Source organism: Oryctolagus cuniculus, chromosome 6 (assembly GCF_964237555.1).
Source record: "Oryctolagus cuniculus chromosome 6, mOryCun1.1, whole genome shotgun sequence".
Classification (NCBI taxonomy): domain Eukaryota; kingdom Metazoa; phylum Chordata; class Mammalia; order Lagomorpha; family Leporidae; genus Oryctolagus; species Oryctolagus cuniculus.
In genome coordinates, this window is record NC_091437.1 from 25112978 (window position 1) to 25137443 (window position 24466).

Here is a 24466-nt window from a genome sequence, read left to right on the forward strand (position 1 = left end):
TGCCCTGTCAGCCCTGGCTCTCCATTGCTAAGAAAACAAAGTTCAAACACGAGGGCTTGCTATGAATTATCCTTAACAACTTGCCTCAAATCACCTGACTACACTACTGAACTCAGGCCCCTAGACCAGGGGTGGGGAACATCCAAACAGTTAGTCTGACCCTGCCAAGGTAATGGCAAGCAGTAACTCCAGAGCAGGTTAATTTGTAAGTTGCTAATCTTGTATGGTCCATGAACTGTGTCATAAATATCCAAGTGGCACTGGCACAAAGATTCCCAGGCCTGCAGAGTGCCTAGGATGCAGATGCTACAGCCCATCAGGTCCTCATCTCCCTGTCTCCCTCCCTCAGCTCAACGTTGCCTTGCCCTGCTTTTATGATTGCAAATCAAGCACTTGCTAAAATTAACTGCCCGCACTGAAGGAATGATTTAGGCAGCCCTGCAAGATCCCTGAACACAAAACTCATCTGGTCCTTTATTTCCCAGGTAGACACCATCTTGGTGTTGTCTTGGGGGCTTTCTTCTCCAGGAACCTCAATCCCTAAAGGACAGGCAACTACCACCTGTACATCTCCCCTGGACTGACTGCAGCCCACTTCACCATCATCAAAATTCCCTAAGAACAGGGCATCACCAACCAGTCCGAGGAAGGCCACGAGCCCTGCAGCCCAATCAGGGACTGGACACGAGCTGGCCCTGCACTTCTCAACCCAACTTCAACCTTTAAGAACCTTGAGCCCTAGCGCCTCAGAAGCCCATCTACTGAGAACAGCTGCCCGGCTCCTTGCTGTGCCCTTTGCAGTAAGCCCTCCTTTCTTCCTCCGCCACGGCGCCCTAACTGGCTTGCTGCATTTTAGGCGAGCAGACCCATGTTGTTGTTCTACAGCATGTCCTCCAGCCAGTTTTGGGGGTGTCCTGCAACACTGTGTCAGAAACCCCCACCCTCAGCCTTCCCTCGCATCCTCTTCCCCAACGATGCATGCTCACCCCATGCCAGCCCATATGCCATCTACGAATCTTTGAAAATGCTTTTCCACACGTTCTATTTCTCGCAACTCAAAGTTTCCCTCAAGAACAATGCCACCTTAACTACGTTTGATTCTTTTTCAGCTTAGGATGGAAAATGACTTCTCTCTGCTGCTGACAACTTCCAATGGGGTTCGGCAAGGCCCCTATTTCCTGGAAGATGAAGTGCTCTGCATCCTGCACGCCTGCGGTTTATATTTCACCAAGTGGTGTCAGCGCTGCTGTAGTAACCTCCCATTTTTATTGAGCAGCACACAATGTAATTGATGACAACTGCTGGGGCTGATATTTTAAGTGAAGGCTCTTTTCAGCAATGCTGGCTTGCTCCACTGCCCTGTATATAAATGGCCAACAGTGGATATGCCTGAGCTACAAATCGGGGCTACTCTGCCAAGGTCCTCAATTACACCCCATAAAGTCATGAGGTTTTCTGGGAGGATCCAGCCGAGCAGACACACTTGTCAAGCAGGGTGGGGACCTGCTGGGCAGATGTGACATCACTCCTGGGAGAGGGAAATCCTTGTTTGGACTTTTTTGGGTAAGTAGCTGTAAATACCACACTGATTCTGGAGCTTAACTCTTCTGTTAACCCCTGAACCAAGGGAAGTAAGCATGTACAGCCCAAGTGGGGAGCCACGCCCCCTTCACATGTTCCCTTCCCCAATGTGCATCAGTAAAGCCAGAAACGACTCCCTTGCGAAGCTTTTGTATCTGTTTGCAAGCTTTGTGGAAGAGAAAACGTGATGGTTATTTAGTTAACATCTGATCCTTGTGGGATGAAAGCCTATTTCTGGTTCTTGGCTCAGCACAATCAGCTCACTGCTACTATCATTCAAATCGCTTCACAAGCAGAAGCCAAAGAGCTCATTTATCAGGCCCAAGAGACAGGGAATTTGGTGCTCTGCTCCTGAGTGTTCTTCGTATCTTAGGTTTTAGCCTTCAAAAACAAAGTTTTGAAGATGCTGATCATTTTTATTCAGAAAAAAATTTTTCTAAGTGAAATGACAAATACCTTCCAGTACTTTAGTGTGAATAATCGGGATGATTCAGTCCTCATTTGAACTCTGAAGGAATACGGCCCTCGCAGGCTGCTCAGAAACCTAGGAAGATACTTTAAAAAGTTAATGGAAAAGTGAAATTAGAAGATAAATTTATCGGGGGCGGTGCAGTGGAACAGCAGGCTAATCCATTGCTTGCGGCACCAGCTTCCCATATCAGAGCACCAGTTTGAGTCTCAGCTATTGCACTTCCGATCCAGCTCCTTGCTAATGTGCCCGAGAAGGCAGCGGAAGATGGCCTGAGTACTTGGGCCCCTGCACCTATGTGTAAGACCAGGATGGAGTTCCAGGCTGCTGGCCCACACCTCACTGTTGCAGCCATTCCCAAATGGTGAACCAGTGGATGGAAAATCTCTCTGCCTCTTCCTTATGCTGTATTGGTATGCCTTTCAAATAAATAAAATAAGTGTTAACACAAAGGTAAGTTTATTTTGGTGTAAACTTTTTAAAGTCCAAGTGTATGGCAGACCTTTAGCAGGTTCACAGAAATGCATATTATGAAAAAAACATGCACTGATTTAAAAAAATTTTTACACTAACATACATTTATCTTTCAATTTTCCACAAACCTTTTAAAATATCTAGGAAAGCTTTTCCAGACACCCTGCACCTTACACACAGCCCTGACCCAGAGATCCACATGCTACCTGTGTGCATCTGCACCACACCCACTAACACACCCCACTGCAACTGTGGACTGGCTTCTCTCTCTGCTTCCCTCTATCAGTGGCCGCACAGTGAGCACCACAGCTCTCTGGGTGGCTCCCCAGCACCTGGCTTGGTGCTTGTACCTGCACTGGAAGCTCAGTTAATGACTGAGAGTTAGTGAACAGATGCACACACCTATAAGGAAAATGTTTCATTACTTCAAGACATGAGCTAAATATACGTGGACATTTTCTTTAGATTTTTTTTTTTTTAATTTGAGAGGCAAAGAGACACAGAGAAACAGGAAGACAGAGTTCTTCTAGCTGCCGGTTCACTCCCTAGGACTAGACTGGGCCAAAGCGTGGAGGTGGGGCCCAAAACAGGTCTCCCATTTGGGTGGTAGGAAACCAACTACCTGAGCCATCACCACTGCCTCCCGGATTCTGCATTAGCAGAGGCTCAGGTCAGAAACTGGAGGTAGGTATTCAACCCAGGTCTGTCAATGTGAGATGCAAGTGGCCTAACCCATGTCTTGACCACTAAGACAAACACCAGCTCCTGTATGTAGAGATTTTAACACCAATTCTACTCATAAGAAAACCAGAGCAGAGAATAAAAGCCCCATTGAGGGTCAAAGCCGAGGGCTGTTGCGGGGGGGGGGGGGGGACATGTCAATCAATGCCTCCCTCTGAGATGACCATCCCAAGCACGTGGAACACTCAAGCTACAGAACTGAGGCTGACTCTCAGAAGCCTGAACCCTTCGAGAGGTGACAGTGAGACGTGTTCCCGGAGTTCCAGCCTTTCATGCACACGTGCCCTTGAAGTGCAGGCTACCTACTGCCCGCCCCGTTCCAGGCTCCAAGAGCAGCCACAGGTGGGACGGCGGGGCAGGGTGGTCCTTCACAGCAGGTCTGCATTGCACCTTCAGGAACCCCCAGGAGGACAGTGCGAGTGACTTACAGAGGCCACACGGGCGCTGGTTCTCCGCCTGCAGGACCGGGGCTGGGGCAGAACCCCCGAGGACCAGGTGAAGCCCAGGTGATCAGCAAACCCACTCAGAAACAAGCTTCTTAAAACCATGAAGAAGTCATTTAATAAATTAAATGCCGGCACCCTTACACGTCCTGGGACTGACCTTTTTGAGAAACAAAGTTCCATTTTGATGACTGATGTGAAGTGGGAAGCATCCCCAGGCCTGGCTCGTTCCACGGCTTCAGCACTGAATTCAGCCCCACCACTCACCAAGGGTCACTCTGACAACCATTTGACTATTTGCTATTTTCTTAAAGAAAGGCAGTCATTGACTTGTAGTGGTCAGTTCAATTTCAGAGAAGTATTTACCCCTGTCCTGTACATAGTCTCAGACAAATAACCAGCATTGACAAAATAATTTCCACCATCCCACCAATTTTGTCCCCAAAGTCAATCAAACAAGACCTCCAGCTGGCCTTGGTGGGAACATTAACTCCACATACAAGGAAGCAAAGCTGGACAGCATTTCCCACGGACTATACAGCAAGAAACACTGCATCTTTTACCTTGGTCAAAGGGCTTGTTGGGATTCCAGTTTCTGAAATAATCATCCTAGATAAGGAAAAAACAGAAAACAAAAGTCAGGTATCAGGAGGCTTCTCAGATAACTGCACACAAAACATGTCTTTCTTCCCACTCCCAAAACACAAAAGAAAACACTAACAGCTTAGAAATCCTTCCCCAACAGGCATTAACATGCAATCAGAAATTCCAATTTGTTTTTCAGATGCTTGCCTTCCAAAAGGCTGGAAACAGTAAAAACACGTCTGCCCAATATGGAAACAGCATTGCTCTTCCTGCTTTCATGTACAAAACCAGACACCTGGTACGTGCAAGATGCATTTGCTATCAGCTACACTGCAGAGGAAGCTGGCCACTCTCACTCATGATTAAACCTCTGTGTTTTGTAACAGCTGATAATTCAACTGTCAACATTTCTTTTTCATGGAGATATGTATCTTGTGGTGTACAGTTCCAGTTTCCCAACATGCACAAAACTATAAACAGGAGGCCATTCAGATGTTAGAAGGAACCACAGGCATACATTAAGCCCAATACCATGTGTTCTGAGCACGAGAATCTGGGAAAACAAAAGTGGGCCAATCTGTTCTTGTCATCACCGCGTCTTTCACGCGGGCAGCTTGCATCGATTTATACTCTGAGGCTAGACTCTTCATGACTTTAAAACTGTAAGAGGCTAGGTCATAGTTATGTTAACCTCTTCCCTTTCCTTCCAAAAACTCCATCACTCTTTGTATGTTACTCCTTGGCACACTCCAGACCCACTGTTGCCTGGCTTGCCCACAGAGAAAGCAAAAAACTGCTCAGTTTGCAAGTTGAAGAAGTTTAATCCTGCACACCATCCCCATACCATCTTGAGGGTATTTGCTTCTTTGTAGTGAATACTCAGTTTATTTGCCTTGTTTCTTTGCAGCAGGTACTCCGGGTGCTGCAGATGGTTTAAAAAAGCTGTCCAAAAGGAACCTTCAATTTCTCTTCTGAAGAAGTTAATTTACATCCAAGTGCACAATTAGTTTAAATTATTGTCCATGGTATCTCCTGCTATAGTTTATCTCCGACACAATCTCCTGTGAATTTTATCAGCCTCTCCGTTGTTCAATTACCTGGCTTTATTAGATCCTTGTTGAGTTCACCTAAACCCTTAAATAGATTTTAGGAAATAGGATTTAGAGCAAAATCAGAACATATTGCCTCTTGGCCAGTGATTCCATTCTCCAGAGCATGAATAAACATGAACAGGTCCCTCTGGATCCTGGAGATTCAGCATTAAAATATTTTTAATTCCAAGGAATTGGGCCATTTTGCTCTAGCTTACATTTTACCAGATAACTGCCCTTCTCACCCACCTCACTAGGAAGTCTGAGATTTACAGCATGAAATATCCCTGACAAAGTTCAAAACAATCGCCCTGCCATACCTCTCTCCACTTATTATTTTAAATAACAATTCTAATCTCTTGGAATTGTGCTGGTTGAAACTTGGTAGTCAACGTTAAGCAGTTTTTAAGTGACAACTTGGAAAGTGGGTAGGAAACTTAGCACCTGAGCTCTTAGCTCAATGGCCAATGCAGTATTGACCTTGGACAATGTCTTTACCAACAGATTGCACTATTCACAGGGGCAAAAGAAGTGAGAAGCTGTGGTGAACGCATCTGACCAGTGGAGGGAAAAAGTCACAAACCATTCATGCTGCCCACTGTGCTCCTTTCCCATGCAGACGACAGAGTCGTGTCCAATGGCAAGGCAGCATTTTGTGAAATATTTTCCACTAAAACATGCTGTGCTAATACACAGAAGCCCTTGGAAGCTATGGATGAGTGTCTGACAGGGAAGGGCTGGAGCCAGAGACAGGTTCCTCTGCTTTAATTTCACGTCACATTCCCTTTGATGTCAAAGAGAGGTTTCAGGAAGTCTCAAGAACTGCATATTCCCTAATAACTGCAACATACTTTATATCCTGGATAGAAATTGAAGCATTCTTCTGGACCTTGTCACTTTCCCAGGTTAACTATAATTGCCATTTTTACATATTCCTTGGGGGGAGGAATCACAGTTTCAAACATAAAGCCCCTAAAAGCATATCTCCAAATTTGAATATTTAAAGCCCATTGCAATTGTAATAATACTGCCTAATTAATGCCAAAATGTGAAAGTACACCTTGAGTGAAACTCATTATGCACCTAGCGTCCTTCAAACAGCCACTTGCCCACAAGGCCAAGCTGTAAAGGAAAATCATCCTCTGGATCTGATCATCTTCTTCCTCAGCCAAGTGGAATGCCAAAGCAAAACCAATGAGCCAGGAGATAATAAAACCTTCAGGGACAGATGTCATGGTACTCCAAGTTAAGCTGACACTTGGGACACCTGTATCCCATATCAGAGTGTCTGGTTCAAGTCTCAGCTACTCTACTTCTGATCTAGCTTTTAGCCAGGGAGCATTTTGGGAGGCAACAGGTAATAGCTCAAGTACTTGGTCTGCTGTCACCCATATGGGAGAACTAGATGGAGTTTGGGTTCATGGCTTTGACCTAGTCCAGCCCTGGCAGTTGCAGGCATTTTGGGAGTAAAACAGAAGGTGGAAGCTCACTTTGCCTTTCAAATAAATACAAACAGAAATTTCTTTTTAAAACCTTGGGGGTGGGGACGTGGCACCATAACACAGTTGGTTAAGCCACTGCTTGTGATGCTACCATCCCATATGGGAGCACATGTTTGAGTCCCAGCTTTGAATATCCAATCCAACTTCCTGCTAATTCATTTGGGAACACTGAAGATGGCCCAAATACCTGTGATCATGCTATCCACGTAGGAGAACAGGATGTAATTACTGGCTCCTGGCTTCAGTGTTTCTGGACAGGGTTGGTGCAGCTATTTTGAGAGGACACCAGCAGTTGGAAGATGAATATTCTCATACTCTTTTTCTCCCTTCCTCTTTCTCTCTCCCTGTCTCTCTCTGTCCCCTCCTCACATCCTCTGTGTGTCACTCTACCTTTCAAATAAACAAACATTATAAACTTTAAAAAAAAATCCTCAGGGTGGGAGGCAGCACTATGGCATAGCAGGTAAAGCTACCACTTGCAACATGCATCCCATATGGGTGCCAGTTCTAGACATAGCTGTTCCACTTCTGATCCAGGTTCCTGCTACTGCACTTGGGGAGGCAGAGGAATATGGACCAAGTGCTTAGGCTCCTGCACCCACACAGGAGACCAAGAGGAAGCTCCTGGCTCCTGGCTTCAGGCTGGCCAAGCCATGGCCAATGCGGTCATTTAGGGAGTGAAATCAGCAGATGGAAGATCTCTGTGTCTCTCCCTTTCTCTGCAGCTCTTTTTTTCAGATAATTAAATCTTTAAAAAAAATCCTCTGATACCACCACTTTGGCTATTGCTGGAAGAGAATGCCACATCGAGGGCCACGATCATGAACACATGTGAAGTACTCGACTCATCAGAGGCCACTTAAGGGATGGCCAACGAATAGGTGGTGGACAGGCGGCCTTGCAGATACTTCTGACATCAAGGTCAGAGTATGAACAACCAGGGCACACAGAAGTACACTTCCACACATGCGCAAAGTCTTCAAAAAATGTATGGACAACGTGTGTTATGAAAAAACTAACCAAGCATTTCAAATTTTTGCACTGAAATACAATATTTTAAATCCATTTTTCTATGAATTTTTTTAAAGTTCATTGTACTGGTCAGACCCAAAAGGCTATATACTCAGTGGGTCCAAGCAGGCAGAGGCTGCAAGAATGGTGTTGTGGCATATGTGATTAATTCACTCTGTATCTAGCGGATTTGTGGTGAGAGAGCATTCAAAATCAGGTGGGAAAAAAGGCCAAAGATAAGGGCTCTTCCAGCACCTTCTCCTACATCCCTGAATCCCATCTAACAACCTGCACACTCAAAGGACACGAGGGCAGCTGTCCATGGTCCTGAACTAGCATTTTACCTTTATCAGGGCTGGTCGTTTCTCCAGGTGGTACCAGCCATGCTTTTATCATCTCTCGAAAATAAAAATGCACAGGGTATATTTTACGTTGTCCTAAAACAGCCTTAGGACTTGCTGTGTTGCTGATAGTTCCATCAGTTCCCATGCTGGGAAGTAGTCTATCTGTCCTCATACCACTCCAAAGCTATATTATGTGAAAGTGTGTTCCAACTGTGGAGACCCCATAGGGCAGCTCAGTTACCAGCAAAGTGTAGCACTTTTACAATGCTCCCTTTGACCTTCCCCCTGGTCCAATAAAGGTGTAGCCTATTAAAATTCAGACTGTGGTGAAAGGCATCCTGGATAGATCAAACCTGTCAAGTAAGGTGTATCTCTCTGCATTGGCCTCTTGACTCATAATTATTTCATGGAATGAAGTAGCTTTTTCAAAAGACTTCCAAGGACCCAAGCAAAAGTTAATTTTTAAATCATAAATCTAATAGAAAGACTCATATCTGAAAGTAGTCATTTATTAAGTTCAATAAACCCCATCAATGCAGTATACAAATTGAGGAATGGGTGGTAACTGTGTTATTACACATGCATATTTTATGGGCCACAGTGCAAAGCATGATTACGTTGGGGAAAGTGCTGTGGTATAGTGGGTAAAGCTGCTGCCTGCAACGCCAGCATCCTATATGGGCACCGGTTTGAGTCCCAGCTGCTCCACTTCCAATCCAGCTCTCTGCAATGGCTTGGAAAGCAGTATAAGATGGCCCAAGTCCTTGAGCTCCTGCAGCCGTGTGGAAGACTGGAGAAAGCTCCTGGCTCCTGGCTTTGGATTGGCTCAGCTTCAGCTGTTGCAGCCCAACTGGGGAGTGAACCAGCAGATGGAAGACTTTCTCTCTCTCTCTCTCTCTCTCTCTCTCTCTCTCTCTCTGCCTCTCTTTCTCTCCTTTTTTTTTAAAAAAAGCATGATTATGTTACGACTCTGAACATGGCAAGAATAATTTTGCTCTAAATAAACCAACACAAAAGCGGAAAGACTGATTCCATCTCACTGTACCATTTCATAAGTGAAAATTACCCAACTCATTTTGGAGACTGCTAAAAATCTGGAAGAAAGCAAAAATTTAAAAAGAGTCTCACACTTGAGCATGCTGACTTCCATCTGAAATCATGATATATCCAAGGACAGCAGGCAGTATCATAAAAAGTCAGCATAAAGAGCATGGTAATAAGGCAAAAAATCATTACAAATGAAGGATGAGAAAGAAGAGGATGGAACTTCAAATCGAGGACGATCACAAACTGGTTGCTGTCATGGCTCCATTAGATCCCACTATGTCCTCTACAGCTGATCCTCACAGATAAAACAGTATTTCTCCAGTTACCTAAATAGCCCTATAACATAGGATTGGATCCTGTAAAATTGTTGCCATCCAGTGGATTATGCAAAGGCATTTAATTCTTAGTATTCAACTACTTCAGAGACACATTGTTCTGAGAAGTATCTGCAGGAAAGAAAATCTGTTGAATGGATACATGTGTCTACAGCACACTATTTATTGCATATAATATATATTAAAGATATGTTCATTGATATGTAATATTAAAATGTGCAAGAAGATTCTAGTCTAGAACTCATACTCCAATGAAATCATTCAGAATGCCTAACATGAAATGATGCCAAAATATCCTGGCTGTAATCTGTTGAACAGATATTTTCATCACAGATGACCATAATCAGTTAGTCTACATTTCCAGCCCATTTTTTAATAGGGCCATGAATTTTCTTTCACTGTCTCACAGCCCAAATATGGATTATACAACTTATCTTGCATATTACCCAAGGATTTGCCTTTTAAGAGGTATCCTTCTCAGCTCCAAGATTGTCCAAGACAAGTCTAGAGAAGAGATGGAGAGGCAGACCCAGAGAAAAGTCACTCTCAAAACCCAACTCCTTGGAATGCTGATATTAGAAGATGAAGATGTGATTCAGTACGCTCCATAGAACCTACAGGTCAGACACTGAACTCACATCAGACAGATTATTTGTGCCCTATTCATATTTTACCTAAACTATTTGAACTTTTCAGTTCATCTGAAGATTAGGTGGGAAAATACAAATTACCAGCCTGTAAATAAATGGGATCCCTGCTTATCTTGACCAGGAGTGAGCACACAGATAGAACAGAAGGAAGCAAGATGAAGTGAAGGCAGGCAGCCACTTTGGGACCATCTGTGGGCTCAACTATGAATAAAACCAAAAAGGAGAAAGAAGCATTTCTCATCAAGGTCGGATGGGTTAAAGCCACGTTTGTAGATCCTAGATGGAAGTAGATGCCTCTTCATTAAGCCCACAATCTTTAGAAAGGAGTCAAGGGGCTGTAGCAAAACTGTCGTTGACACCACTGAGTAAAAACTAGTTCTGGAGCTGTTCATGCTACTTGACTGTGGAGGACAGGGAGAAGGGCTGGTGGGTGGAAGAAGTATCCCTAACATGGATAGAAGCCACCAAAAGTGAGATTTGCAAATAGTGTTGGGTAAGGATATCCCATTTGCCAGTTTTAACTTGTGTACAATGGAAAACCTTACTAATCAAGCTATTGTAAGGTACAAAACAATTCACTTATTGAGAAAGGAATTAGTTTTCAATGCAACCACCTCACCTCTGCACAGTATGTACTCTCATCTCTGGGGACCTAATGGGCTGTATCTTTGCCTCCCACCCATGCCTATTTCTCCCAATCTCAGGGTAAGAGTTCCCTCCGAGGGCCGGCGCCATGGCTCACTAGGCTAATCCTCTGCCTTGCAGCGCCGGCACACCAGATTCTAGTCCTGGTCAGGGCGCCGGATTCTGTCCCGGTTGCCCCTCTTCCAGGCCAGCTCTCTGCTGTGGCCAGGGAGTGCAGTGGAGGATGGCCCAAGTGCTTAGGCCCTGCACCCCATGGGAAACCAGGATAAGTACCTGGCTCCTGCCATCGGATCAGTGCAGTGCGCCAGCTGTGGTGGCCATTGGAGGGTGAACCAATGGCAAAAGGAAGACCTTTCTCTCTGTCTCTCTCTCTCACTGTCCACTCTGCCTGTAAAAAAAAAGTTCCCTCCAAGAATCCCATCTAAGGGGATGTAGTCTATCCAACTGGCTCAATCTAGGAAGCAACTTGAGGCCTCCTGGCGTTCTATCCACAGACATCACTTACAGAAACCCTGTACACCATGGGCATTTCCATATGCCCATATCACCACACATACATGTAGGCCTAAGTAATGCCTGATCAAGGCTACGTATTACTCACCTGCATTCTCCCTACATATCACTCAACAGCATACAATACATGTTTGCTGAATTCATCCTATAGAAGCTGTTCCCACTTTATCAGCATCTCTGTATCCCTGGGAGATTCCCATAACCATCGCTTGTGTGTGTAAGGACAGGTGGGTGTATGTTTATACACGGTCTAAATCACTTATACCCTGAATACAGCAATTCTTTGATAAATTTATCTGACATTTAGTTTAAAGTCCTGCAGGCCTTAGACAAAATGATTTAGAAAATAACCATGTTGCTCTGCTGTTTCAATAAATAACCCACCAGTAAAACACAGATAATAACTGACAATCATACTTGTACTATAACTAATGAGAAAAAATAAAGCAGCAAATGGACTGTTTATATGCATTTGATAAATTGCATCCCCTGGATATACCAACAAAAAACAAATGTGTGCAGTACCGGTTCAATGAACTCAAACAAATATTTACCACTGAGATTTAAGACTGAGAATGAAATTTACATTTTATTTGGCAACTATTTTGATGCTATGTCTACATACAGTTGAAAAGTCAAAAACCTACCTCAACTTCCTGAGTACGAAAGCATTATAAATGAGAAAAAATAAAAGAATCAAACAATAGGAAGGAACATACACATTTTTGATAAATGAATCAAAACTTCAAATTTTCATCACATTAGAAAGGTCATAGCCCCATATGTTCTGTTAAGTCACCTACCATCATTTCTTTGAAAGGGTCCCATTATTCACAAAATTCATGGCAAAGGACATGAAGTTATGGGGCAGAGAGTGTGTTCCGGTCACCTATGTCACCACTGCAGGACAGCCAGGAAAGTCATGATCTAACGTACAGATCAGCCACGTATACCATCCACCAGACTCAAACGAGTAACTGTCCAAACATCGGTCCAAAGGCTAAAATTCAACAAAGCTCCCAAGACAACATCGCAGGCCCAGAGGAACTGAACTTCGACATTTCGGCAAAGAAAGCCTTTTGGCAGCTCCAAAACAGCTTGCGGGGGCCTCACATCTGAGATGCATGGATGTAAGATCTCAGAAAATCCGTAAAATGAAAAGGACTGTCTTGCCCCCATGAGGAGGACTGCGACCACCACAGAGAGATCCCCCTTCTTGGAGACTTTTGTCTATGTTAGTTTGTCCAAGCTGGGGTGGAGCGAAGTGACTCACTGACTTGCTATTCCCCAGAGAGAAAACGTGGGTCTGTATGCTCTGCGTTCGAGTTTTCTTCTGGGGATACAAATGGCTATATGATCCACATCTGTAAGCTGGCCGGGACAAGAGTCTCCTCCCATTGATCTAACCAGGAGCAGCCGCCTCAACATCTTGGTTAGATCAGCTGGATAACTTTGCTAATGAGGTCAAGGAGATGGGTAGTTTGGAACCTGGGAAGAGACCCCTTGTCTCTGCAGGCTGTAGAGCAGGTGTAAATTCAAACTGTGGCTCTAGCACTCGCCAGCTGTGTGCCCTTGCACACCCCACCTAGCTTCTGAGTCGGCTCCTTCATCCACAGAACAAGACACCACACCCACTCTGAAGCACACTCACAGTGATAATGATGAAGTGCCTGGGAGACCCTCCAGCACACAGAATTAATACATAAAAGACACACACTTCTGTGTCCATCTCCAGAAGTTTACGGTAGGAGGATATCCCAGAAACACAGAGGCAAGCATTTAGGTTTTTGTGGAAGTAACAATATGTTTTAAATTTCAATAATGTGACGCCTTGCACAGTTGATTCTTCACAATTAGGCCCGAGTGGAGGGAGACCAGTTGCAATGGGGAAAAATAATTATGAAATGTTTAAAATGCAGGTAATTTTATTAACCTCACTATGAAGAGTAGGTTAGAATAAATACCAATGAAGTTTTTAAACTTGAGCAGGTGGCACGTTTCCGCTGAAAGGCCAGGTTCCCACTAGTCTCATCTGTGAAGAAAAAAATACACTTAACACCAGTGGGCTTTTTTTGTTTGTGTTTTTGCACTGAGAGTGGTGTGTTGAACCTCTGTAACTATTCTGTGTCATATACATATAAACAAATCTTCAATAAAGATGAACTACTTTGGGCCGGCGCCGCGGCTCAATAGGCTAATCCTCCGCCTTGCAGCGTTGGCACACCGGTTTCTAGTCCCAGTCGGGGAGCCGGATTCTGTCCCGGTTGCCCCTCTTCCAGGCCAGCTCTCTGCTGTGGCCAGGGAGTACAGTGGAGGATGGCCCAAGTGCTTGGGCCCTGCACCCCATGGGAGACCAGGATAAGTACCTGGCTCCTGCCATCGGATCAGCACGGTGCGCCGGCCATGGCAGCCATTGGAGGGTGAACCAACAGCAAAGGAAGACCTTTCTCTCTGTCTCTCTCTCACTGTCCACTCTGCCTGTCAAAAAAAAAAAAAATGAAATACCTTAATAAGGGGACTGCTGTGAACAGGCAGTATCTCTGTGTAATCCTCAACTGGCAGGCAGAAAACAGATGGAGGAAGCAAGAAAGGGTGTGTCTCCTTGGCACACCAAACAAGGCCACCACCACCCTACAGTTTGTAGCATGTAAACCTTGATTTTCCAGAAAATATAAATTGCACTGGCCTGAGGCCCAGTCTTGTCCAAGTATCAAAAATTCCAATTCACTAGGTGCTGCCAACTTTCTGCAAACACCGCCCGCCCAAAGCTGGCAGACCGCCACGGGCGCCCTGCACACACTATCACGGACAGGGAAGCACCAGCCACTTAACTACCCGCACTGCTGGGAGGTGCCGCCCACAGGGACTGGGGAAAGCCAGCGGCTCTCATCTGCTGACCACAGATTCCCAACACGCTTGCCTGACCCACGCAAGAGACGTTGACTCGGTGGCCTGGCTGGCGGCCTCTGCAGAGGGACCTGGCTGAGGTTTCCCAGGTGATTATAATGGGCAGCTCCGGGCTAAAGGCAGCCACGCACGGACTCAATCACCCCAGCGATGCAGAGCCAGAGTCAGCCAGCTGCACTGGGCAGCACCCCAGGGACAGAGCAGCAGAGCCTCCACCCAGTCCAGAGTCCCTCGGAACTGTCCCTGTCATCCACGCGCAGGGCATCCCCGTGAGACACCCAGGGCCCAGCACACGCGACTTCCATCCAGGCAAAACCCAAGTCCTCTCCACTCGCGCTCGTGGGCCCCACGCTCACGTCTCCACTTTTCCACGTGAACACAGCCTCGATCTCAGTTCAGGCCCTGGCTCCACTCACTTCCCCTGCATCACTGCCTGGTTCCCTGATCTCATCCCTGCCTCCCTCAGGCCCTGTCTGGGCTGTCCCCCACACTGCTCCCAGCATGCCTTTCTACAGGGATGCGCTGGTCACATCATTGCCCCGCTTAACACGCTGGGGAACTCCCAGGCCTAGGGCATGCCCCTGAGGGTTCTCATCATCTCCCTGCAGCCATACCCCTGCCATTAATCAATCATGGACCACCTGTGCTGTGACTTTGGGCTGTGCCTGTGCTCTTCTTTCTCTGCCCCAAACACCCCCTCCCACCTTTCCCTTGTGAACATGAACTGCTTCTTGTGGGAAGCCTTCCCCATCCCCAATCCCTGTGCACCTGCAGCACCTCTGCTGTGTGACCCACAGCCCCCAGGCCATCCCCAGCCCAGCACTTGACCATCCATGCTGAAGCAGCTGCCCACTCCTCTTGTCTCACCAAGGCAGGGGCTGGGTGGGTGTGCAGAGCAGCAGCAGTGTCCAGCAACAGGTACTCACTACACAGCTACTCCGTGAATGAAGACAGCAGTGTGACCTCCACCGGTTATTTAAGCTGGCACCATGGGCTGTAACTCCCAGTTTCTGCCTCTGTGACTTTGAACCACAGGCTCTGTGACCTGGAGGTTTCCCATCAAGGTGCCGCAGGCAACTCCCTGACTGTGATTGCAACTGGGAGCAGCACCAGGGACCTGGGGCCAGCGGGATGATGCCAGAAGGCCTCAGTGGGGCTGGCCAGGTGCTCAGCAGGAAGATGACAGACCCCTGCTCAATGCCCTCATCCTGCCCCTCCCCATGCCCCATGTCACCAGGGCCCAGCCGACTTCATCACTTGCGTCGCCTCAGCTGGGCTGAAGTCTGATGCAAGACTTAGGACCTGCATCAAATCAAAGCAAAAATCACAAAGTCGAAATTGAATTAAAATTAATCAAAGTGACAGGGATATTAACAGTCATGACCACAGCAGCTACCACTACCTGGCACCTTTTTTATTTTAAAAATTTATTTTTTCATTTATTAGAGAGAGAGAGAAAGTGAGAGAAAGAGAGAGAGAGAGAGAGAGAGAGAGAGATGTCTTCCATCCACTGGTTCACTCCCCAAATGGCCACAACAGCTGGAGTTGATCCAATCCAAAGCCAAGAGCCAGGAGCTTCTTCAGGGTCTCCCACATGGGTGCAGGGGCCCAAGGAGTTAACCCAACTTCTGCTGCTTTCCCAGGCCCATTAGCAGGGAGCTGGATCAGAAGTGGAGCAGCCAGGACTTGAACCAGCACCCATATAGGTTGCCAGCACTGCAGGCTGGGGCTTTAACCTGCTGTGTCACAGCACCACCCCTCCTGGCACCTTTGGGACACCATGCTAGGTCTCGGCTGTGCTGTACTGCATTTAACCCTTACATAACCATCTGAGATGGGAGACACGAGTACTCCCAGCTGGGAAAACTGAAACTTAATGACTTTAAATTAGAGCAGAAGCTCACAGAGCACTGAGCAGCCGAATGAGTTGAACTCAGTTTTGCTTCACTGTCTACATCAAGCCTTAACGGCTATACACACTGCTCTCTCAGTGGCACTGGGTCAAGGGAGGGGCAGTGAGGTGCGAGAATACTTGAGACCCTGGACAGAGGGTGTGGAGCAGGCGGCCCTATGGAGACAGACCCTGATGCTCCCAGCAAACAAGGGACTGGAGAAGAGCACACGGACCAGAGACTTCCCAACAGGCTCTCACTACCTTGCTGGCAGCCATACTGTGGCTAAAGCCTCAGCTTTCCCATCTTCAAAATGGGGATAGAAAGAGCCGCCTCACAAAGTCTCTACAAGACTGGACGGCAAAGTACCTGTCTCCAAAAACAAGACCCTTGACTTCCTGATCCACACTCACTCCAGGCCCAGGCCCACTGAGGTGGCTCCCTGGGCAGAGCCACTGCCTTCAGAACAGCAAGAACAGTGGCATGTCGCTCCCCCTCTTCGTGGAGGAACGACACTAAACCCTGCCTAGGCTTCATATCCGAGTCACGGCACCATTATGTCGCTCCCCCTCTTCGTGGAGGAACGACACAGGACCCTGCGCTGTTCTTTCGTCTGCTCGGCCCTCCCCGGGTTTGCTGCTGGTTCTTCCCGGGTTGGCTACCGTCCCTTCCACCTCCGTGGAAGGGTGGTTCCCCCTGCCACATTCCCCACTTCCGCAGGGGAGCGGCACACCGCCGGCCGGCTCTCTCGGGGGCCGCACAGGTGTTCCTTCAGCTAGATGTTCCTGGTGCATGTTGTCTCTCTCCTCCTTTATAGTCCTCCTCCGCCAATCCCAACTCGGCTGCCCACACGCCGAGTACGCTGCTCTCCTCCAATCAGGAGCAAGTCCTACAGTTTATTGGTTGAACTGGAGGCAGCTGTGTAAAAGCTGTTTTCTCCTCTCCCAGCGCCATATTGTGGGAGAGCAGATGCATAGAATAAGTCTTAATTCCAGTAACTTAGTCTAGTCCGAATTGCTCCCCACAGTGGCAGACCAGCGCAAGGTGCCCAGGAGGCTCCTGCCACCTGAGCCCTGCAGGGGCACTCCCAGGGGCCCTGCACCAGCGCACAGCACAGAACCCTGGCAGCCTGGACACCAGCTGTCTCACTGGCACGGAAGATTCAGGAGCTGAAGAGCCAGACCTGCTAAGCTCCTCCCAGCCGGGCCACAACCTCGTCCCTGGTAACCACACCTGGAAGGAGCAGCAGCCAAGACTGCTTGAAGCTCTCCTCTGAATCCCGAGTGAGGCTCCAGTGCCTGGACCATTGTCACAGCACATGCTCCTCGTGAAATCCCTCGAAATAAATCCCATCAGGGTCCTTGGTCTGCTCCTAGCCCATGGCGTCAGTGTCAGGGTGTAAGAGTGTGTGCCGCAGGCTGGCATTTCCTGCAGGGCCATTCTCCAGCGCTAAGAGTGACCAGAGCAGGTAAGCCTGCTAAGCGACCACAAACTGCTGAGCCACAGCTGCCCTCTGCCAACCGGGGGAAGCCACTGCCAACACCAGGCTCACCCAGAGGGTAGAGCAATTCTTAGAGACTGAAGATTCCCTGCAGGACCCACATGCCCAAAGGCTGCTGGGTCTGATGAAAACTGGATCACAGGGACTGGAGGTACCTTTCCCGCTACCCAACGAGCATCAATGCATCTCCGCAGCTGATGTAACCTGTGAAGCACTGCCCAAGAGTCCTGATGGACACAGGAAACAGAGCGAGATCACCACGAGGCTCGCCACTCATGCTCCACACCTGGGCCCAATGGGTGATGAGCTGGGGGCACATGGACAAGGTGGAGAGCACAGAGGACCTGCAAGAGAACTGTCTGCTTACCCAGAGCAATGACTGTGGTCCCCCAACCGTGTCCCAGCCCCCACTCTCAGAGGGATCCACATAGAAGTCCACTCCATGCACATATGAATGCCTGTCCCTCCAGGGGGTCTTCTGTGACCTGGTCACACTCATTTAGGGACCTGGGCACCAGCAAGGCAGAGTGAGGCTAAAGCCAGAAAGGAAGCTGGGGTCAGAGGCTCTGGGAGTTCAACACCTAATGAGACATCCAGACATTCCCACAGGCACTGGGGAAGCACGGAGGGCCTCCTGGGAAGGGGACCCCACCATGCTAGTGTGTTCTGAAGCACATTCAGTGCTGATGTGGGATGGCTCAGAGGGAGCCCAGCTGAACCAAGGACACCAGAGACAAAGTTCATTCTGCATGTGCACAGCACTCACTCACGAAGCTTTTGCCCCAGGTCTGCCCTTGTGCTAAGCTGGAAAGCAGAACAACCACCAGCCCTTGCCCTCCTGAGCCCACGGTCTAGTCACAGGCAAGGGCTCCAGAGAAGGAGCAGGTGAAGCGCAGCACACCCGGCAAAGGTGACCATGAAAAAATCAGCTGCAGGAATCCAGAGCACAAAGGCACCGATCATTCCAGGGAACCAGTGCAGACCCCCGAGGACGTGGTGCTCCTTCTGGAATGGGAGGAGGAGTTCCCCAGGTGGGGAGCGCGCAGTGGCCAGGAGACAATGCTGCAGGCAGGGGAAGTGGCACGTGCTAGAACACACAGCAGCCGGGGCGGGCATTTGGCCTGGCAGTCAAGATGCTGCTAAGAGGCACACCTGCCACAGGAGAATCTGGCTCCAATGCCTTGCTCCTGACTCCAGCTTCCTGCCAAGGGGAGGCAGCAGCCATGGCTCAAATAATTGGTCTCTGCCACCCACAAGGGAGACCTGGGTTGTGTTCCTGGTCCCCAGCTTCAGGCCTTGCCACTGCAGGCATTTAGGGGATGAACTTACTTTCTTCTCTCTCTGCCTCTCAATTCATAACAGAACAGGCAACCTGTGCAACAACGGCTCTCAGTACAGTTCAAGGGTAATAATGCCTGAGAGCAGGTGGAAGGCCAGAGGAGACCAACAGGAGGCACGTCCAGGTCTGCTCAGGGTTTCCTGCTCCTCTCAGTCTGCCCTGTGCTCGGGGCCAGGAAGCACCATAGCCACTGTAGTTGGATGTTGTGGATAACGCAAATGACAGTAATTACAACCTGCATTTTTGCTGGAAGGCGAGTCATGAAGAAACACACCAACCCGTGGTGTGCCTCCCTGGGAACAAGAGCAGCCCATCTTGGGTCCCCCTACCCCCAGCCCCAACAGCAGGAGTCTCCATGACAACTGTTAGGGACATGGCTGGGTCAATATGAAACACAACTGAAACCAACAAGTGTGGCTACAGTCTAATACACTGTCCGTTTATTAAATATTTAACCTCTTTCCCACTGGAAGGCAACCCCTTAGAATAAGGGCTATGTCATGTGACCATGTTCTGGGAGCCAGGGCCTTTGGAGACTCCCTGTCCCAACCCCAGAAAGGGACACCCACTGCTGGCCTTTGTCTTTGGCTCAGTCTCCAGCAGGTCCCACTCCCATTGGCAAGGGGACAGGGTTAAGGGAGTGGAGAATCATCAGATCCCTGGAGCACCCATCTTCTAAATCAAAACCCTCCAGGGCAAAATAATCACAAGGGGTTGTTTACAAGGTAAAAAACATACGCAGCAACAAGAACGGATTTCTGGTAGGGCAGCACTCCACCAGCAGAAGCCATAGATGCCTTTATTTTTATGCTTTATTTTCGTTTATTATTTGGGGGAATAAATGGAGTGTTAAATGCATTGTAAGTCCCTTCCAGCCCAAAATTCTGATTCTAAATATGTCAAAGAATAAATCAAACATGTCTGATAGCTCTGCATAAATAAAGTAGGAGCATTTTTTTCACAGGCAAGCAGGACTAGAACATACTAGAATTCAAGGTGGATGCAAGCAAGAAGCTTTTTGTCTTGGATTTTTACGTTGCTTCCAAATTTCAAGGACTTAAAATGAACAAGAAAAGTAATTGTGTCCTAGATCTTTAAAAATCCCTTTCCTGTTAAATAAGTTATGAACATTAGAGAAATATTCCAATTGGTTTTGCATATAATGCTCCAAACTACTGAGAGAAACTCTTGAGAAAATTTCTAGGACCGAATCTTCAGCCAAATTACGTACTCCCCTGAGCTGAAGACTCCAGGGCAAGCTCACGTGGAAGGAAAGCAGAAAACCAAGAAGCAAGAATGAAGAGCCAAGATGCAACAGTGACCATTCACCTCCCCCAGCAGGTCACGGGCTCCCGGTCCACAGCCGCTCCTCCCGGAGCCCAGGGTCTGCAGAGGAAGCAGAGAGGCACATGCCCCAGTAAGGAATGCCGGGACCCGGGTGCTGGGCTTGGTCTTACCTCTGCACTTGCATGGCCACATTTTCTTCTCAACTAAGCTTGCATTGTGCCCATGACCCACTCGAACAAGAGAACGGAGGAAAGCACTTGGGGAGGTACAGCAGGCCAAACGCTGCCTCTGCCACCACCACCCACATCAGCAAATTAGCTTCAGTCCCAGCTTCTCTGCTTCTGATCCAGCTCCCTGCTAAGGTGGCTGGGAAAGCAGCAGCAGATGGCCCAAATGCTTGGGTCCCTGCCATCCAGGTCAAGGACTGGATGGAATTTCAGGCTCCTGGCTTCTGCTTAGCCTAGGACCAGCCACTGCAGCTCTTGGAGAAGTGATCCAACAGATAGAAGATGTGTTTCTCTTTCTCTCTCTTTCTATTGCTCTGCCTTTCAAATAAATAAAACAAATATTTTCAAAAAAGAAAAGGAAGGGGCAGGCACTGTGGTGTAGTAGGCTAAGCCTCTGCCTCTGGTGTCGGCATCCCACGTGGGCGCAGGTTCAAGTTCTGGCTTCTCTACTTTCAAGCCAGCTCTCTGCTTATGGCCTGGAAAAGCAGAAGATGGGTCAAGTCCTTAGGCCCCTGTACCCACGTGGGAGGCCTGGAAGAAGCTCCTGGCTCCTGGCTTTCAATCAGCCCAGTTCCAGCCACTGCAACAATTTGGGAAGTGAACCAGCAGATGGAAGACCTCTCTCTCTGCCTTTGCTTCTCTCTGTGACTCTGCCTCTCAAATAAATAAAACCTTCAAAAAAATAAAGAAAAGGAAAGGGCTGAACAAAAATCAGAATGGTAAGAATGTTATCAGTGGTTGTAGGGATATGAACATTTTCTTGTTTTTTAATCACTTCAATTTTTAAAAAGATTACCACACATAACTTCATGAATTCATATGGAGACTACCTTAACATGATCATCAAGCAAGCTCCAGCCCAGAGAGGTAAAATCATTTCTCCCTGAGTTGACACAGCACGGAAACCTGCACTGTGAGGTCCCTGGACGCCTGGCTTAGACACTGAGGCACGCACCCACATCCCAGACTGGGGGGTGTAAGGATGAAGAACTCCTTGGGCCATGCCAAGGATGACAGCCAGGAATGCTCCCTGGCAGCTGAATGGGACCACAAACCCTTACAACTGGCCTCTCTCTGGAAGGGCAAACAGTGCCATCCACCCGCATGTCCCTTTCACCCTAGCATATCTGCTGCCCTATTAAGAAATCAAAGATCTGCAACAAGCAGGGGGTATCCTCGCTCGCCCGCCAGCATGCAGCCCTGGTGCCTGCACAAACACTCGGGCCGAACGCCCAGGGCTCAGCACAGAAATCACACGCTCACCTACAAGGCAGTGACAGCTCCTGCAACAAACCCAAAGTGCCGCTCGATTTAATAAAGCGTCCGAGCCTCCGATACCTCCCCTAATTTACCAGTGGGCCACACAAATCACAGCCAGACCAGGGGCATCTCTCAGCCCGCCTGCTGGAATTACTCGGGAGCAGAGCTGCTGGCTCATTTTCGCTTTGCCCATCAAAGCCTCAGACGGTCGCTTCCCACGCCTCTCTCATCACAGAGCTCAGCTCGCAGCCCAGCCTGGAGCTGAAGCCAACAGTCCTGCTCCCCAGTCCGCAACACCATGCACATCAACACCTGGGGTAGTCCTGTAACTGCTGACTTCTCTTGATGATGCCACTGTCGATCGCCTAAGCGATGGTAGCCAAGTGACAACCTAACTGAGCTTCAGCGTCCTCATTCATGCCACGAAACCAAGGGTGCCTGTTCTTTCGGGGTCCCTGGGAGGATGCCAGAAGCCGAGCACACAGGAGGCGCCGGTCCGCAGCACACCCTCTGCTCTGTGCTGATAACAGCGCTATCCAACTACTCTGCTGGTTTCCTCTGGCACGGTGCATCTGTGATGCCGCCGTCCTGACTCCAAGGAGAGTTTTAAGAAATCGAGTCTGGGCAATGGCTGCTCTGGAAAAGCAGCAGCTATGCTCTGTGTGAACGTGTAAATAAAACACCACTTAAGTAATCACATTACTCACAGCTTAACGCACGCTGCAGAGCCACGAGCAGGCGCGTGCGAGTGATGGATTTCTCATTACCTGACGGCTGCCGCTGCAGTCCATCCAGCTGTCTGCGGACATCCTGGCCAGCTACATCTACATTAGCTCCTGACGGCCCCGCACTAGTGCTATCAGTGGGAACAGACCCGGCAGGAAGGAGGCGATGCCTTCATAATAAGGTGATAACACAAACAGAAATGTGGTCTGGGAAGCGCTGTGGGGTTCTAAGCCGGTCACAAAAGGGCCCTTCCTCAACTTGGAGGGACTCCCACGATGGCCTGGACCAAAGGCAAGCTCTAGCTTAACCCTCCCAGCCCAGGCCAGAGGGACAGAGCCCCATGGAGGCTGTGCTACCACCTGCCAGGCCAAGCACTCAAGGAGCGGGCCAGTGACGCTGCACCAGACACCAGCTCCCTCCTGGGGAGGACCCCGTGCCAGGGCTTTCCATGCGGATGGAGAAAACCCTCAAGAGTGCCCAGAAGTGACTGCTTGTGCATGAGTTTCTCGGCCCTCTAGCACAGTAGGTGACCCAAAACGTCTAGAGAAGCAGCTTCAGAATGCACCTACATGTGTGCGGTCCAGACATGGCTGTCTATGGGGCTCCAGCTAGAATGCCCCCAGGTAAGGACGGGGGGCTCCATTCTCCATGCTGTCCAGGTCCACGCAGCCAGCTGCTGCCTGTCCTCCAGGAAAGGGCTGACTCTGGGGCCAGGGCTGTCCTCAGAGGCCCTGCAACTCCTGCCTGCACCTCCTAGTGGGGCTTCTGTGCCCTCAAGATCTGCCCCCTGCCCTTGCTCACCGAAACCTGCCCTGGAGCCCTCCTTGGGAGCGAGGTGAAGGTGACTCTCACAGCGCCCATGCTGCTCACACCGCAGAAGGGACCCAAGCCTGCAGGGACAAGCCCCTGCCCGAGTGTCTGCCCCTGAATGTATGTCCTACCTCTCCACCTTGCTCCAGGAAAGGATGGGAGGTGGAGAAGACAGAAGCAGGGGAGACAGGGAAAGAGAAGAAAAAGATGGCCCCAGGGGCCTTGGAGGAAGAGGTACAGTGACCAAGAACAAGAGCAGAGCAGATGTGAGAGCATTTTCTACCAGAGGCCTAAGGTTGACCCAGCAGAGGGACAGCAAGGACCCAGGACCCACAGGCACCTGCCCCTCGCTCAGGGGAGACGAAGCAGCAGCTGCAGCCTGGGTTCAAGCCACAGTGGGAAGCAGACGCAAGCTTACTACACATCTGCCAGGCAGCGTGCGAGACAATTCCTCACGCCCGTCACAGAAACAGCATGGGGTGCAGGCAGCCCCGACACTGACACGGCTCAGAGAGCTGAAGTTCCTTGTTGCAGGACACACAGGCAGAAGCAACAGGGCTAGATTCAAACACAGCTCTCTGCAACTGCCAAGACCCGGGCTCCCTTCTTGCACCGTGACAGCCTAGTGCTCCCGCATTAACTGAGGGGCCCACCATGTTGTAGAGAACCAGCTCCCAAAGAGGAGCATGCCAGGGGCAGCCCCTCGGAGCTCACATACCTGGGGCGGGAGGGTCTTTGACGAGCAGCTGACATGCTGGCTAAGGCTCCCATATCCCACATCAGAGTGCGTGGGACTGACTCCCAGCCCTGGTTCCTGTTAACACAGACCCTGGGAGGCAGCAGTGCTGGTCCAAGTGGATGAGGTACCAATACCCACAAGGGAGACGCAGAGTGAGTTCCCAACCCCAGGCTTCTACCTGGCCAAGTCCCAGCTGTCGTAGGCATTTGAGGAGTGAACCAGGAAACGAGAACTCTGGTTTTTGTTTTTGTTTTTTCAAGATTTCATTTACTTATTTGAGAGGTGGAGTTACAGGCAGGGAGAGGGAAAGACTGAGAGAGGTCTTCCATCCTCTGGTTCACTGCAAT

General features: G+C 48.9%; 1 protein-coding gene across 1 annotated transcript in view; it reads right to left on the bottom strand.

Annotated features, from left to right (window-relative positions):
* SPOCK1 (SPARC (osteonectin), cwcv and kazal like domains proteoglycan 1) overlaps positions 1 to 24466 on the bottom strand; it is a 480631-nt gene that overhangs the window by 261077 nt on the left and 195088 nt on the right. Inside the window, exon 3 of the mRNA XM_002710225.5 lies at positions 4272 to 4317. Within this exon, the coding sequence (XP_002710271.1) occupies positions 4272 to 4317 (46 nt within the window). The remainder of the gene's footprint in view (positions 1 to 4271; positions 4318 to 24466) is intronic.